Below are 13,719 nucleotides of genomic sequence, written 5' to 3' on the forward strand. Positions count from 1 at the left end.
CAAAAACACAAACATCTCCCAAACTGGGTTTTTCTGATTCTATGCTTTAAATATTTGTATTGTTGTTTTTATTGATGCTTTTTTTTGTTTGTTTCTAGTCTTAATTTTTTTCTCTCTCTGGAAGTCTTAATTTCTTTCATTTAAGACTTCCCTTAAATGAAAATCATGCTGTCTAGGAAAAGATACATTGGCTTCAGTGAGGAGGATGGAGTGATGGAAGAGCGGCTAAATCTGTGTGTGTACATGATTAATATAATTATGTAACATAATTTATGGAGAAATTTCAAACATAATTTTTAACTCAATTCACACAAAGATCTTATTAAACTAGTGTCATCCCCTGTTCTGCTTAGCTGAATTGATATACGGAAAAGAAGACCTGTGCTTATTAAGGGAACTTGGAAGTCATGGCCTTCATTTAATAGATGGGGTCTAAATAGCAGGTCTTGACTGAAACACCAGCTTTATCTCTTAATAGCTGTGGGATCTTGGACTAGTTCCTCATGAATCATTTTCCTCATTTGTACTTGGTGGAGGAAGCTGAAGTTTCTTATTTTCCCAAGGACAACAAAAATAGTCACTGGAGGAACTATGCCATGGATTCCTCTTGATTTAGATAACTATAAGAAACATTTCACTGCACTCTCTCACAACAGTGAAGCAGCTGAAAAGCCTGGCCTCCTCTGCTGCTCTGTGTTACATTCAGGCATCAAGAAGCAACCATATGGTGGTTTTAATACAACTTATCTCTGTGAATTATAATCTCTAATATATGTGTGCATATCTACCAAGGATATTGAAGTTTGAGCCCTAGGGGAAAAATTATATATAACTTTATTATTGAGAAATAAGCAATTCATTCTAATGCACCCCTGGTTGGCGCATGTGTCAGAGTGTGAGGTTCACACTCCAAAGTCTTTATTCATTGACACAGTTAAAACAGAAGGAAAAATAACATAAAAAATGGCAAATGTTATAGATTCCTTTAAAGTACTATATTAATATTTTGGGATTAAGAATTACCACAGCAATCACTTTTTTTTTTTCCCATGCCTGGGACACCTACAAGGTGAAATAGTTGCACACATCACCTAGGGATGACTCTGTATTGTTTGGAAGAAAAGAACAAACAAAGTCACACTTTGATTGAATCCTGAGATTCTATCCTATCCTGGGGAAATCTGGAGTAAAGCCACTGGGTTTCCTTTAGCATACCAATCAGCAGGGGCAAGAGAGGGCCAGCCTGGTATGAAGGTGACATTAGAGACATCTGTGTCCCTAGAATTCTAATAGTGCTCTGAAGTCTGGGCTTTATACTATCATCTGAAGGGCTGTGCATAGAAGTGTAATGCTTAAGAAATACCCTTTGATGATGATTAAAATATATGGGACTTCAAAATAGTCTGCTTTGTGAAAAAACAATCTGCCACATTCAAATTCTGAATATAGCTAACATTGAAATAAAATTGTCTGGATTAACTATTGCAATAAGAGAGAGCTCATTTCATTCTGCCCCTTTCTGTCTGACAACTGCTAACCATCCTTTAACCTCCAGCTCAGCCATCCTCTTGCCGTCATGGCAATATTTCAAATCTATTTACATCTGATAGGTCCAGAAAGTAAGTTAAGTTGGTGAAGGTGCCTACTTTGTGGCTGGATCTCCACAGCTAGCTTAGCACATTTACAAATTGCTGAGTAAATGCTTGTGGAATCAATGAGGACGTGTGTACGTACAACTGGTCCTCATATAATAGGGTGGGACCCACTGAAGGAGGATATACAACAGGTGAAATAGTTAAGAGGGAACTGAATGAGTTAGCTAGGGTGTTCAGGCTCAGAGTTCAAGAAAAAGGTTAGGATATATGCTTCAGTTTATGCTTGTCTTGAAGAATAAATCATTTTTCTTGCAAATAATTGATACCTCTTAATGAAAAAGAAAATGGGTTTGAAAACCTACTTTGTGGTTCTAACACAGAAACTGCCAGTATCACCAAAGATTTCTATAGTTCACAGTATTAGGCATGTGAATACTAGGCCAACAGTAATCATTACAAATTGGTCAACACAAATGAAATAGCAATGTGGGAGCCATGTGGAATTTGCTCACAAATTTAAGAATACTGATGTAAGTAAAGTAACAAAGTCTTCCTTGGGACCTTCACCTAATATGGCACACCCATTATCTAAACTGACAATCTATTTGGGGCAGAGCACGTCTCTGTCTCTTTGAAATGAATTAGCTGAAAGTAAGTCCCTCCTCTGGACTTTAATAATACATGTTGTCAACTCCTTAGAGGCCCTTTGAAGTACAAATTTGAAAACAAATGTGTTATCACATGTATAACAGTGTAACATGTTGTAACAGTATAACATCATTTCTGTTTACAATAAACACAGAGAAAATAAAAGCTACCATCTCAGAAGAAGTAAATACAAACCACATGAACCTGAGACTTTACTTTCAGGCAACCCTGTCACTCATAAGGCCATGTCACCTTTCAGCAGCCAGAACTGGCTCCACACCTTTGCCTTCAATCTCTGTAGGCTGTTGTGTAGTTCCTGGCCTTGACAAAGTCATTCAGAATTGCTGGGCCTCAGTTTTCCCAATGACAGGGTTGGACCAGATACAGGTGTGAAAATAAATACAATTTAAAAGCTGCTGAAGCCCCCAAAACACTTTAAGCCTTGAGAGAGATCTGGCTGTGATCTGAGTCATATAGCATATTTTGCAATTCTACTTCTTAGACTATAGCTTAACTCTCTTCCTCATTGTTCTCATTCTGTAAATGGCTAGGATACTAGAGACCAGACCTCTACCTTCCAATCACAAATCTTTGTTAGAGGTTAACTGCCTCCTTTATTGTCCTGTACCTAACTCAGACTAGATGGTCCTCTGAATCAGGGTCCCAATGACTGTTCATCTGCAGTAACTGCAATGGAATGTTAAATGTACCTTTCCCAAAAGAGAAGGACCATCTCAACTAATCAGGTCATTGTGACTATGTATTAAGCCTTACATAGAAAGATGTTGAGATTCTGCTAAAATTCCCTAGGGTTTGTCTACATAAGCAATCTCAGACTTCTGTGCTTTGTAACACTGACTTCTATTGTTAGGAATCTGTGCTTCTTGGGTGGGCTTGTCCTCAATCTTAGTATTTAAACTCTCTTTAATCTAGATTTGGACCTTTTCATTATTGTAGGTTGACACAGAGTACCTGAGAGGCCCTGTAGGTGGCTAGGGCTGTACCGTCTTCTCAGTGCTTTCATCTATTTAATTTATTGCAGTTGGGGTGAACAAACCCAAAAAACAAAAAGCAAGATTATTTTAAAAAGGTGCTTGATGACTCGATTGTTCTTAAGATAAAAAAATAGCTTAAGAATTGTCTTAAATATTTTCCTGGGACAAAACTAGGAAAAAAGTTAAAACTATCCATATAGGTGGGTTTTCTCTCACCTCCCTTTTTAAATACCTAGGAATGGGCTGGCTAAAATATTCCCAGAAATTCCTGCACAACTCTAGGGGGCACCATTCATAACAAAGACAATGTCAATGGTGTTTCCTGAAGCATGCCAATCAGTGGCCTTAAGGAACCAATGAGTGGGCCTGCACTGGCATCGTATCTCCACTACTTACTAGCTATATGATCCTTGGCAAGCTATCTGGTCTCTCTGATTCTGTTTCCTTCTGTATAAAACAAAGTTAATAAAGTATATTTCCAAAGTCTGCTATAAAAATTAAATTAGATAACATATGTACAGGATATCATGTAGGGCAGAATACTAACACCAATATTAGTTATTTAAAATCATAAATCTATCCTATTTCATGGTATGAGAAACAACTGTATCTAGGACTTGTAGCCCATACTGTGGGGAGAGACCAAAAGATACTGTGAAATTGACAATAGATTTCATATACATAAAGATGTGGAAGCTACTTAAAAGTTAAAGAGGTTAGAATGTAGTGGCCCCAGATGCACCTAATTTTGAGGTCTCAAAAGTGTGAAAGCTGGCAGCAAAGAAGACTAATCAGCATACTAATTTATTAGGGCGTGTTGGCACAACTGTTATCAAGGATAAGCAACTGTTTAAGACATGCTGCATTCATCAAGAATATATGTGTTGCCAACAAATTACTACATGCTTAATTCAAACCTTTTTGTGCCTCCCTTAGTAATCCAGGACTTGTCAAAATTTAATTGCACTAAATCTTTAATTTGATTCTTTAGCTAAGAATTAACCTATACAATAAAACTATAATTTAGGAATTAAAGACTTTCAAAATGATGGAACTGAAGGAGATTTTATGTGGCATCTAGTCTAACCTCTACATGCAACACCTGAGAAAACTGAGGACTGGAGCAGCTGAGGGACATACCTACAGTCACAAAAGGCAAAGGCAATTCTGACATTGGTTTCATTAACTTATTTTATTTTTTTCTTACTAAAGGAAACCAGTCGTTGGCTTTATTCAATACACATACCAACAATTAAACATTGGACATATGAGTTCCCATCTCAATTCTGCAAAATTTGGGGTTCACAAGGCAATGAAAGACAGCTGAAGGGCTGGGTTAATGACAGACAGAAGCAGTGTGGTATGGTGAGGCTGTGTGGGAAGGCCTGAGGATATTCAGGAAGGCAAAGGAAGAACAAATTAGAGATTTATCAGTCTGAGATTTGAGTAGTGGCAATTAGGGTCTACTAAGGGACCAAATTTAGAATTATTCTCTATATCCAGGATGTAGCACAGTGACTAGCATGTAGTAGGTTCTTATTCCTCATTTATTGTATGATTGGATACTGAACTGTAATTGAATGAATGAATGAAAAAGCCTGTTCCTAGAGAACAAATGAGAGCTTTAGGGGCAACAGAGCAGAGTGACTGCCCAGTGCAGTCTGTTAAAGGAGGAAGAAGAGGAGTCAGCTAAGCTATCCCTAACCTTAGCATGAAGGAGGTAGCTCATTTCCTTACAATGTCAGTGACTGTGTGGCCCTTTTGCTTCCATCCACATTTCCATTCTGAGGAAGTGCAGTAGTTTCTATGGCACTTGGTCTGTTCTGGCCACTCTAGCCAGGATGGAACATGAAGAAGTGGAATGTTTGAGGGGAGTCTTTCTCCAAGAGCAACAGAAATTTCAAATCCATTGTGTCACATTACTTATAGAGAGACTCTGTGCTTACATGCTAGCCATGTAAGCTACTGACCATACAGACAAGAATGAGAAAAATGCTTCATAGTAGGAACTGAAGATTGAAAAACAAACGTGATTCTAGGCTAGCAGAGCAAACTCCACCTAATGAAGAATAAGGGAGACCTGGGATTTCCCGGCCAGCTTTCTATTCACTGAAAATGTGGCCATCTGCAGTCCTAAGCCTGGTGTGCTTCAACTCTGCCAAGTCTCTTAAGTCTGGACTTTCAAAACAGGAATCATTCTAGCAGCACTGGTGGCACAGACATGATACAGAGCTATATCTCATTATATTTTCCAAATAGGCCAGTGTTTGAAATTCCCTTTCCTTTAAACATCTAATATTTTTAACTTTTGTACCATAGGATGTGGCCAACTGAAAAAAATATACACCATTTATCAACTCTTGTATCTTCCTGGGATTAAACAGAGAAACAGAAATAAAAGAATTTGCATAGATACCTAAGACAGACCTTTCAAGGTCCTTATGATGTAGGCAACTTCCTACTTAAAAGGAATGCCAAAACCTCAGTGGATAACACCAAAGAATTGGATAATAAGTTTTCCATACAACTTGTAGTGACTGATGTCAAAATGACATTATGTGAGTCAGTTGCTAGGACAGAGATGGATTCTGCTACATGTTCATATGCAACACACACAGCCCAAGGAGAAGATGTGTTGTATTTAATGTGATCTCCATTTAACATTTGATTAAGGCAAAGCTGGTGTATTTTTTTTAAAAAGTCTTTCAAAACCAAGAGAACAGGTCAGTGAAAAGACCAATGATAAAAACACTCTTCCCCAACTCACAGAGTTGTCAAGGCTTTTACAATTTTAGCACAGTTTCAATTCTCTAAAAAGAAATGCCACCTAAAAAAAAATGTGCTAAGCACCCTCTAAACGTTTCTCATTATGTTGCCACTGCTGGTACTCACCCCTTTACAGTGGCTTACTACACTCATCCTAACTCAGCTTTATATGCCATTCAAGGAATAAACATGAGCTGCTATTTTAAAGAAAGGGAAAGCATCTGTTGGAATTTTTATATTAATATTTGTAAAACATCTTGAGAAAACAATAGGAAAAGGCAACCCAGAAAATAGTGTTCTGCAATGAAAAGATAGTGGATAAACCAATCTAAAAGGTTTTTCTAATAAAGAAACAGCTTTGTTCTCATGGTACAAATAATCTTAGCTAAGTGAAGAACTAGAAGGCTGATTCTAAAAAAAGACCAGCTTTTGGACAAGAGTGAAAACATATCTTTGTATCTAGATTTACCATACAATAAACTCCCTGGAATGGTTCTCACGTTTGTCTAGCTCTGAGCATTTTGATTCTTCGTTCGTTTTTGTCTTTATGCCGTTGAACACCTAACTTCTTGTGTAAAAGTGAGCCTAAAGAAGCAGGATGACTAAAGTCACACAAATGCCCACTCACCTCCCATAATTTTGGATTGGCAGTTAATAAACTCTGGCTTCCTGTCTGTGAGGTACCTTTGGCAGGTATGGTGAAGGATCTGGAAGAAGGTGCATTTTTCTGACGCTGTGCTGGCTACCCACTGGTCAAAAGCATTTTCAAACAACAAATCAAACTCTGCAGAATCCTGGAAAAGACAATGAAACAACTACTGATCTCAATCTATAAAAACTGCTGTTTCTAGCTTACTTCTGTCAAAAGATTTCTAAGGCTAAAACAAAGACTTTGATCGCAAACATAAGGCTCATCTTTATCCAAGTGTATGGAGCGTCCATATTTCTCTGTTTGTGAAGCAAACCCCAATTCTTACAATATTGATAAATGTTCCTAGGAAACTAATTGAGAAAGCCTAATTAAACACTGACAAATGTCAGAGTTCAGGCCATGTATTGTCTTCTCAATTTCCTGGAAAAGGGATTCCTTTAGGTTCTCAGCAATGACCTATATCAATCTGGCCCCTAAACTTCGTTAGGTAAAGATTCTGTCTTGCTATTTTAGTCTATAGTAACAATTTATATTTTATTATTCTTCATTATTAACGTTTTGTGAGGTGTGCATGTGAGCAATGGGAATATACTTCACGTAGATAACTATGCCATCAAATGTTTCTCCTATTAAATGCAACAGAATCACAATACATACTTAAAAATAGCATTCATTTGCTTGATTTTTGGTATATACACCTTGTCATTGATGGCATTAGGAGGTAAATGAGGTTTTGGTAAACATTTTTTTTCATATTAATAAGCATGGGCATGATTATCTGCACTCTGATCTTCGTACTTTGCTGATCAATGCTATCAGAGGTCACATTTCTTCCATATGCATTCTCTTAGGTTCCTCTATTAAACATGATGAAAAGATTTATAATTTTCCATAAGAAGGGAGTATGCATCAGAAAGTTTTAATCACATAATTGAAATAGAGAAATGGTCTTTTTAAGAATGATTCAAATCACCACTACCAAGGTCAATCAGAGTCATCTTGTGAAAAGAATGCCTTTGCTCAGCATTGGACAATTCACTCACCCCGTTAGGATCAATACCATTAACCTGGCGAAGCTGCTCGAGCATCCACTGTGATCTCCGAACAAATGATGTGGAGCCTTCAAACTGTTTGACCTTTGTAATGGACGCCTGTGTGGGTTTCTTGTTTGTCACTGCCAAGAAAAGATCACTCAGATTAGTGCATCTGAAAGTCAGAGGTTTGTTTCCACATCCAGTGCTGTTTCTACATGACACTTACTGTGCAGATGCACAATAGCAGAGAAACAGGCGGAGGGGGAAAGGAGGGAATATGAATGAATATGTGCGCCTTTGGTTAGGGGTGAACATACAGGAAATAGATATTATAATCTCCACTCTCAAGCAGTTTACAATATAATTATAATTGTAAGGGCTGTTTCATTTATGTCTTTATCCATTCAAACTGAAAATGACTTAAGTGTATAACACCAAGTACCTTTAATGGAGGCTATAAGTGCACAATTACAGCTTGCAGGAAAAGAAGCATATAGTGCTAACAGGTATCAGGTAGGGTTCATTAGGAAAGGCTGAATTTAAAAGGAAATGAAAGTAATTGGCTCCCCTAGAGAACTGCAAGGTATATTTCTAGTTTTATAGCCTAGTATAAATATCTTAGGTTTCAGTGATGAGGAGTTAACAAAAACCCCAAACTATTTGGCTCTCTAATATTGTCCAGTTTGTATCTAGTTTGCATCTAATTGTGATTGAATCTGGTGTTCTGGGCACACCTCCACACTTGCAGAAAAAGGACAATTTCTCCTCTCAGCCTCAGCAAATTCTTTCCCCAAGCCTTTCTGTGCTGAAGATGGACAGCATCATGTCTCAGACTGATGTGAAGCATCAGGCACAGGAGAGGCACTCTGATTTTTCTACATCTGCCTACTTTGTGACTTGGAGACTCAAGGGTAGGAAGTAATTAATGGGATTTAAAGGACTTTCCTAAAAGCTTCTCCTGAACCCTGGTTGTAGGAACCAGTAAATTAAATAGAAAGGAACTGGGAAAAGTAGAAATCACTATTGCCTATAATGAGTATGATCCTAATTACTGACTTGCTGAAGACGATGCATCTGTGGCATATTCTTTCTTTCTTTCAAATCACCCCACAGATTCCACACTTTCAAATAACTATGCAGATGCTCAACAGATCGCAAAAAGAATTCTTTTTTTTTTTTTATACTTTAAGTTCTGGGGTACATGTGCAGATCTTGCAGGATTGTTGCATAGGTACACACATGCCATGGTGGTTTGCTGCCTCCATCCCACCGTCACCTATATATGGCATTTCTTCCAATGTTATCCCTCCCCAACCTCCCCACCCCCAGCTATTCCTTCCCTAGCCCTCTACCCCCCAACAGACCCCAGTGTGTGATGCTCCCCTCCCTGTGTCCATGTGTTCTCATTGTTTAATACCCACCTATGAGTGAGACATGTGGTGCTTGGTTTTCTGTTCTTGTGTCAGTTTGCTGAGAATGATGGTTTCCAGATTCATCCATGTCTCTACAAAGGACATGAACTCATCATTTTTTATGGCTGCATAGTATTCCATGGTATATATGTGCCACATTTTCTTTATCCAGTCTATCATTGATGGGCATTTGGGTTGGTTCCAGGTCTTTGCTATTGTAAGCAGTGCTGCAATGAACATACGTGTGCATGTGTCTTTATAACAGAATGATTTATAATCCTTTGGGTATATGCCCAGTAATGGGATTGCTGGGTCAAATGGAATTTCTATTTCTAGATCCTTGAGGAATCACCACACTGTATTCCACAATGGTTGAACTAATTTACACTCCCACCAAATAGAATCTAATTAAACTTAAGAGCTTCTGCACAGTAAAAGAAACAGTCATTACAGTGAACTGGCAACCAACAGAATGGTAAATAATTTTTGCAAGCTATCCATCTGACAAAGGGCTAATATCCAGAATCTACAAAGAACTAATGCAGATTTACAAGAAAAAAACAAGCAATCCCATCCAAAAGTGGGTGAAGGATATGAACAGACACTTTTCAAAAGAAGACATTTATGTGGCCAATAAACATGAAAAAATGCTCATCATCACTGGTCATTAGAGAAATGCAAATCAAAACCACATTGAGATACCATCTCATGCCAGTTAGAATGGTGATCATTAAAAAATCTGGAGACAACAGATGCTGGAGAGGATGTGGAGAAATGGGAATACTTTTACACTGTTGGCAAAAAGAATTCTTAAGGGATGAAGGACAGAAAGTACTTGCTCCAATCACAGTTGGTGAGTAGGAGAACTCTACTTTCATGCATTTCATAGCTTATTGAAATTTCATTGTCTGGGGTCATTAATGCAGGAAAGCAGAGACCCAGAGAAAGGAATGAAAGGTGGTCACTGCCTTTAGATCTGGTGAGAACCCTACTTTCCCAGCACTGAAAACCACCTTTGTCGCCTTAGTACTATCTACTCTGTCTGCCTCCAACCAGAATTTAGCAAATATTTGTTTTTAACTTCAAATAATGTTTTGGCTTTCTATCACCCATTATTTCAGTTATATTTGCTAAAAGCTTCTGAATATTTCATACCAATTACATTTACTTTTATGATTAACAGGCCATCATCCTCTTAACACTCACAATCAGATGAAATTTTAGTCTTTTATTCACAAGTAGGAACAACCATTCCCTCTAACTGAATTCATGCAGTATTAACAGTCTTTCCAGTACTTTATCTATTGAATTTGATTCATTTATTTCTTGTGTCTCCTATGACACAAATGGGAGAACTAACAGATTTCTCTGACTGTGACCTGCTCGTATGATGTTTTAATGTTAAAGAAAACAATACACCTGGAATATAGGCAGGTCTTCAAATGTGCTTAAAACATTAAAGAAGGCTTTTCAATAACAGGAAAACATGGGTTCCTGTATTAGACACACCCCCTAAACACACAAAGAGAATTTCCTCCTGTGTTTATGTAAATCACACAACATTTAAGCCTGGGAAACATGAAGGCTTTCTTTCCAACTTTAAAGTTGTTATGAGCTCCTAATTTTCACTTCTGGTCCATTTGTTTCCAAGTAATTTACAGCATTTTAGAAGCTCAAACACAAAGCAAGATCACTGTATATTGCTGGCATGTTTTAAGATTCACATCTTAGGAAGGTATGTTCCACTGGAAGTTTGTCATTGAAATGAGGCACACAGGAACCCCAACTATTATGACAAATGTTTCCATGGAATTCCTCAACCACAATCATACTGCAGAGCAGTCATTTTTAATGGAGGCAGTTGCAACTCTATCCATTCCTGCCTTTCTCCACTATTAGTTTATTCCTTGCCCAGTTCTTGGAGTCTGGCTAGTTTTCCTGGGCACTGAGCCCAGTTTGGTTTAATTTTTGTTTATTGTTATTATCTCCAGCATCCTAGTTTCTATTTTGAAGCAGGTGCCTTAAAATTATATTATTATATACACATTGTATAGGGTTAAATGAAGACTTTCCCCTTTCGAAATCAAAACACTTGCACACATGCACCATTGCCAGACTTTTTGAGTACATACTTGAAGGAAACATGTTTTAACTATTTCATTGTTTTGGTGTTTTGGGGGTCAATAGCTGATAAAAAATAAGTCAGTCACACAAAATCCAGATGTCTAGTGAAAAACTGTGATTTACCTTCTCCTTCCAAAGGGAAGCTAATTGGCGGAACACCCTGGAAAATGCAACCAAATTACCTGGATCAGTAAGTAATATCATAGAGCTGCATGCCAGAGACTCTCAAAGTCATTATTTTGAAAAACTTTAAAGGACAGATAACCAAGGAATTTCTATTATGTCTTCAACATTCACAAGGAAGAGACCAACACAGGAGCATATAACAGAGTAGGGTGGGCATGACTCCAGGTAATACTGCAGACCACTCAGAAGCAGCCAATTCGCCCACTTACTGCATTCATATCTGAGGCAGGCAGAAGCATAGGGGCAACCAGATTCAGGCCGCTTTGCTATTAGCTCTAAAAAAACAACATAGTTTTCATGGCTTTGTGCCTCCTCTTTGGCTTTCATGTAGACTTGCTACTATATCTCAGCTTTGGTTAGGAAGCAGTGATACAAACCGTTATGACCAGAATTTCCAGAATATCACTGCCATCACTACCCAAGTGGAGTAACATCTCTGTCTCATGAACTAATGGTCTAAAGAGCTCTTTTTAAAAATGGCCCCTCCATGAGACACTTTATAAATGTAAAATTCGATGACTTGCTCTAATCAAAGGGTGGAGACAACTGACCTTGCCTGTGCCCAATCACAAAATTCTATTTAGTTAAAAGCCAATAAGCCAGCAAATAAATAACTAAGCCATGTCATATCAAACTTGGTCTTGCAACAAGTCAGGAAGGTAGAACTGGTAGAAGAGGGAACAAAGACCAATGAGGAAAGGCAGAAAGACAAGTCATTTGCATATTATATAAAATGGGAGAAAAGCCTGCATATTGCCAAGATTCAGAGGCAGATCCTGTTTCAAAGTCCAGTGACTGAAAGATCACTTTTTCCAAAAAGCCACACTCTTACACCTATACTCTCAATATTCACAGCATAATCCCTCAACTATTCTAAAAATAAAATTCAGTGTAGCCTAAGAGACAAATTATCTATTCAAAATAAATAGCCTTAAAATACTATTTTAAAGGAAATAATAAATAAAGAAGATAATTACTTACCACTTCTACAACCTCAACTATCTCACATTTGAGATAGCTGAATAACATCTTTTTATACATTTTTTTTTCCCATTTATTTATTTTATTGTATTTTAGGTTTTGGGGTACATGTGAAGAACATGCAAAATTGTTGCATAGGAACACACATGGCAGTGTGATTTGCTGCCTTCCTCCCCATCACCTACATCTGGCATTTCTCTATAAACATTGAACTTGAATTATCTTATAACTTTATGTGGCCATTTCTCAAAAAAGAAAAAAAAAAAAGAAAAAAGAAAAGGGATGAAAGAAAGAAAAAAAAATTGCACCCCCAATATCTATAGTTTGATGTTCAGGGTGGCTAAAAAGCATAGTTTACCATACCTACATACCTAAGATGCCTTAAACTTTCATCACGCACGGCCCTATTAAGGCCTTACAGTTAAGTGAAGGTCCGTGTTTTGTGGTGTGCCTCAGCTCTCTGATTTGCTGGAGTCTAACCACCAGACATTTTGATTTCAACAAGAGTGCTGATGAAAAATAAACAATCTGGAGGAAAAAAAAGTATTCACATAGAATCTTATCAAGGCTGCTATGTGACTGTGCCAGAGGTGACTAACAAAGGGAAAAGAGAAAAAAGCAAGCTTCCGAAATGAGGTTTCAGGAAGTAAAGGCAACACTGAGTGTGGCTTCTTGGTGCTGCTGTGGTGACAGAACAGGCTATGTGGCCAAGGTGAGAAATAATTATCTGGAGCTAGTTTCCTTACCACTCTTCCAAAGCTTTAATGTATGATAATTCTAGGAGGATTTCACAATATACATGAGAAACAACTACCAGGTCTGAGGCTGCTGCAACAGCAATTTTATCAGGTAAGATGGCTGAATGTTTATAAAGCATAAAAGCAAACATATTTGTTACCTTAAATGCTTTCAGAGCAGGGAAGCATCCTCTCTGCTATAGTTAGTGGGAAATGGAGCATGGTGCTCTCCACACACAATTGATCATCTGCTTCTCACACTATTTCTCAGTGTGTTATAATTTGGGGATATAGTAAATGTTTAGACTCCACAGGCTGTGTAACCCAGAGTTGCAATCCAGATCGACTTATGAAATGGTCAAGTTTGTCTCTGGGGCCCTCCCCTTCTCTTTCTTCTGTTTCTTCCTTCCCATCTTAGAATCTGGTTCTCTGGCCAGATTCCCAATAGAAACCAAGGGGGTCTGACACGGGATTCTTAAATCTGTATGATTTTTGTTCTGTTTGGTTTTCGAGACAGGTCTTGCTCTGTCACCCATGCTGGAGTGCAGTGGTGCAATCATGACTCACTGCAGCCTCAATCTCCTGAGCA

The 13,719-nt window shown here is 37.9% G+C and overlaps 1 protein-coding gene across 3 annotated transcripts in view; it reads right to left on the reverse strand.

Annotated features, from left to right (window-relative positions):
* STXBP6 (syntaxin binding protein 6) overlaps positions 1-13,719 on the reverse strand; it is a 252,719-nt gene that overhangs the window by 53,308 nt on the left and 185,692 nt on the right. For all 3 annotated transcript variants that reach the window (XM_037734624.1, XM_017517754.2, XM_037734625.1), the window contains exons 3-4: positions 7,700-7,830; positions 6,633-6,798 (exon numbers count right to left, since the gene is read on the reverse strand). In XM_037734624.1, coding sequence (XP_037590552.1) covers positions 6,633-6,798; positions 7,700-7,830 — 297 coding nt within the window. The remainder of the gene's footprint in view (positions 1-6,632; positions 6,799-7,699; positions 7,831-13,719) is intronic.

The sequence above is a fragment of the Cebus imitator genome, unplaced genomic scaffold, assembly GCF_001604975.1.
Source record: "Cebus imitator isolate Cc_AM_T3 unplaced genomic scaffold, Cebus_imitator-1.0 Scaffold646, whole genome shotgun sequence".
NCBI lineage: Eukaryota > Metazoa > Chordata > Mammalia > Primates > Cebidae > Cebus > Cebus imitator.